The following is a 3,191-nucleotide window of genomic DNA, read 5'->3' as shown; positions in this document are numbered from 1 at the left end:
GAAGAAGCCATCTAACCCAATTCACACGCCATTTCTTACCCGACACGCATTAGTGTGATCCACCAATCATAAACATTTTATCATTAATTCCATGGAGAAAAACAATAACAATCGTACAACCTAATTTCAAAATTTTGGCAATTTAATGCATATACACTTAATTTCTAACTAAACTACTACTAGTAACAAAATTAAGAAGAAGAGTGTATAAAAGAGGATGAAGTGTTTGGGAAAAAAGAAAAAGAGAAAATGCTCATACATTTTTGGAACAACACAGAAAAGAATACAGTTAAGAGAATGGAGTATATATTATAAAAAGAAGAGCAATGAAGTACTCCTTCCGTCTATAAAGAATATGAAAATTTGTTTTGGCATGAGTTTTAAAAGTAAAAAGAGATAGAATGATTATACCTTATTAGAGAAAAATGAATTTTTAAAATTAAAATATTTATATTTTTTAGAGACGGATTAAAAAGGAAATAATTTATATATTTTTCAGAAGGATTATAAAAATGGAAGAAGTGTTATGTCAAAAAAAAGGACAGAAAATGTCTAAAACTTTTTTGGAACAATGTAAAAAAGAATATGAGTGAATCTAAGTGAATGATAATCCACTAAATTCCAGTATTTTATTCATTGAGTTTAGTTTAATATTAAATTAACACAATATTAGTATCGTGGTGGGATGGAGAAGTAGTCCACTAGTAGTAGTAGTACATTTTAGAGGCGCACAAATTTGACATTCCCACCGCCAGCTCACTCGCACGGTCCATAGACCATAGTCACTCATTTTCCCCCTTTCTATCTCTTCTATATAAATCCTTTTTGCTAACTTAATTCGTATAACAACCAACAATCACTCTTCACAATCTCACAATGGGAGAGGTATGTTTACGTATTAGTACTATATGCGAATATAATTTTTAGCCTTTGTAATTAATTTGTTTTTCATCTTGTGTAATTTGTAGAAGAAGGAGAAGGAGAATGGAGGAGTGACCGTCGTCCTCAAAGCCGACTTCCATTGCGACGGCTGCGCTTCTAAAGTTATCAAGTGCATTCGCTCTTTTGACGGTAATTTGAACTAACTAATACCTCCTTAATTTGTGTGTTTTCTGATTTGTTTTGTTTTACGACTTTTTTGAATTTGTGCAATAGGCGTCGATTCAGTGACGATTGACGGCCAGAAGATGACGGTTGTGGGAAATGTAGATCCGGCGAAGCTTCGGGAGAAGACTGAGCAGAAAACGCACAAAAAAGTGGAGCTGATTTCGCCGCAACCGAAAAAAGACGGCGGCGAGAAGGAGAACGCCAAAGGCAAAGACAACAGCGGCGGCGATGGCAAAAAGGAGAAGAAAAAGGATAACAAAGACGGAGGCGATGCTAAAAAGTCCGATGAGAAAGAGGTGAAAAAGCTTTATTATGTTACTAATTTTTTATTAACCCACTTGGAGTCAGTACTACTCATTACTCAATGCTCTCTATTCTTCATTAATGGATTGTCCGGTCCCCATTTTTGTGAATTTCAATGTGATGTGCTTCTGTCGTTCTAGCCCAGTGTCGCGTCGCCGTCGTCGTTTTACTCATTAGAATAAAAAATTGAATTTAGTTCATAAAGATTAATTTATTCCGGTAAAAGCGGAAATTCATGTGGAAGACAGCCATACGTTTGTAGCGACTGTTTTAGAAGGCGACAATTCACGTCAACTCTCATTGGTTATTGTATAATGCTTGGATGTTTCTACATTCAATTACCGTAATTTTAGCATTACTAATTTTTGTAATATCAATTCCATTTCCATTTTTGACAGCCACCTGTGACTACGGCGATTCTGAAGCTGAATCTTCACTGCGACGGATGCATCCACAAAATCTACAAAACCATCACCAAAACTAAAGGTAAGATTATTTCCACAATTTCTGTAACTTCACCATGTATAAATTCGACTAAGTTTCCTCTCGGCTGCCTTGTGCAGGCTTCAAGGATATGAAGATTGACACGCAGAAGGATCTGGTGACGGTGACGGGCTCCATGGACATGAAGGCGCTGGCTGATGTGTTGCAGAAGCAGTTGAAGAGAGACGTGGCTGTCGTGCCGCCGAAGAAAGATGGCGATAATAAAGAGAAAGGCGGTGGCGGTGGCGATGGGAAAGGGAAGAGCGGCGGCGGCGATGAGAATGTGCAAGGAAACAAAATGCAGGCTCCGCCGCTAGTGTATCCGTACCCGTTTGTATCCGGGGCGGGGCACGCCGTTGGTGACCAATTTCATTACAATCCGTATGGGCCCCAGTTCCATGCCCCTCAAATTTTCAGCGACGAGAACCCCAACGCTTGCAGTGTTATGTGAGTGGCATCATTTGTAAATAAGATTACTTTTCCAGGTCAGTTTGCTCAACTGTTTTCGGTCCATTTATTTAATACACTATATCTAATTTGATTATGTAAAACTTTGTAACCGTTTATGTTTGTTTTGACCAATTTTGGTAGCTATTTATTTATATAAATCAATTGTTTAGTTCCTTTGTGGAGTTGGGCCTTTCTCATGATTGCATAAATTGATTTTCTGAATTATGATCAATAGTTTATCAAGGTTGGTGGAAAGTGGTCAAAAGAAATTTCTGGAACCTATTTTTATAATAGTGATAATTTGAAGTTTAGCAGTTGTAATGTGTTCGAACTTCGAACTATAAAAACTAGTACATCAATGTCGGTATATGTTGTCTAATACAAGAATCTAGAAGTTTGATTACTACTATTAAACAATACATTATGATTACCAGCATTCAAACTCTCTGGGCCTCATGTTACGATCACTTGCACCGATAAACTTAGTAAGAATTATTTAAAAATGAACGTAGGAATAGTTATTATTAGTTCAATTTCTGGGGAGCCATGGACATCCAAGCTAACATGTAGCTCCGCCCCTGCAAACAATGGTAATTGGAGTTTTATAGACAAAAAACTTAGTGCATGCAGTGAATCAATTCATTTCATATAATCTAGTCTCAGTCCTTGCAACAACTACTTTTGGTATGTGGGTTTGATGAGGATAGATATGAATGGATGGAGCACCAACTTTAGGTGATGTAGGCATGCTTCTGTTTTGGTTTTACTTTCTCTGTTGTTTGACCTTGGATATATTGTTTTGTCTTTACTTTTGCTTTTGTTTGCCCGCTGGAATTTTGGTTCGCCAT

General features: G+C 37.1%; 1 protein-coding gene across 1 annotated transcript; it reads left to right on the top strand.

Moving 5' to 3' along the window:
• The first annotated feature begins 733 nt into the window (after positions 1 to 733).
• On the top strand, positions 734 to 2,516 carry LOC125218831 (heavy metal-associated isoprenylated plant protein 3-like). Its single transcript, XM_048120608.1, has 5 exons — positions 734 to 885; positions 969 to 1,071; positions 1,156 to 1,403; positions 1,809 to 1,896; positions 1,974 to 2,516. The coding sequence occupies exons 1-5, from the start codon at positions 877 to 879 to the stop codon at positions 2,342 to 2,344; spliced, it is 819 nt and encodes a 272-aa protein (XP_047976565.1). The 5' UTR covers positions 734 to 876; the 3' UTR covers positions 2,345 to 2,516.
• Positions 2,517 to 3,191: the final 675 nt, after the last annotated feature.

The sequence above is a fragment of the Salvia hispanica genome, chromosome 4, assembly GCF_023119035.1.
Source record: "Salvia hispanica cultivar TCC Black 2014 chromosome 4, UniMelb_Shisp_WGS_1.0, whole genome shotgun sequence".
In the NCBI taxonomy this organism is placed as follows: Eukaryota; Viridiplantae; Streptophyta; class Magnoliopsida; order Lamiales; family Lamiaceae; genus Salvia; species Salvia hispanica.
This window is presented reverse-complemented; position numbering and strand designations above follow the sequence as displayed.

Coding starts and splice junctions, on each gene's coding strand:
- LOC125218831 (XM_048120608.1), top strand. Junction 1,072..1,155: donor GTGCATTCGCTCTTTTGACG/GTAATTTGAACT, acceptor TTTGTGCAATAG/GCGTCGATTCAGTGACGATT. Junction 1,404..1,808: donor AAAAGTCCGATGAGAAAGAG/GTGAAAAAGCTT, acceptor CATTTTTGACAG/CCACCTGTGACTACGGCGAT.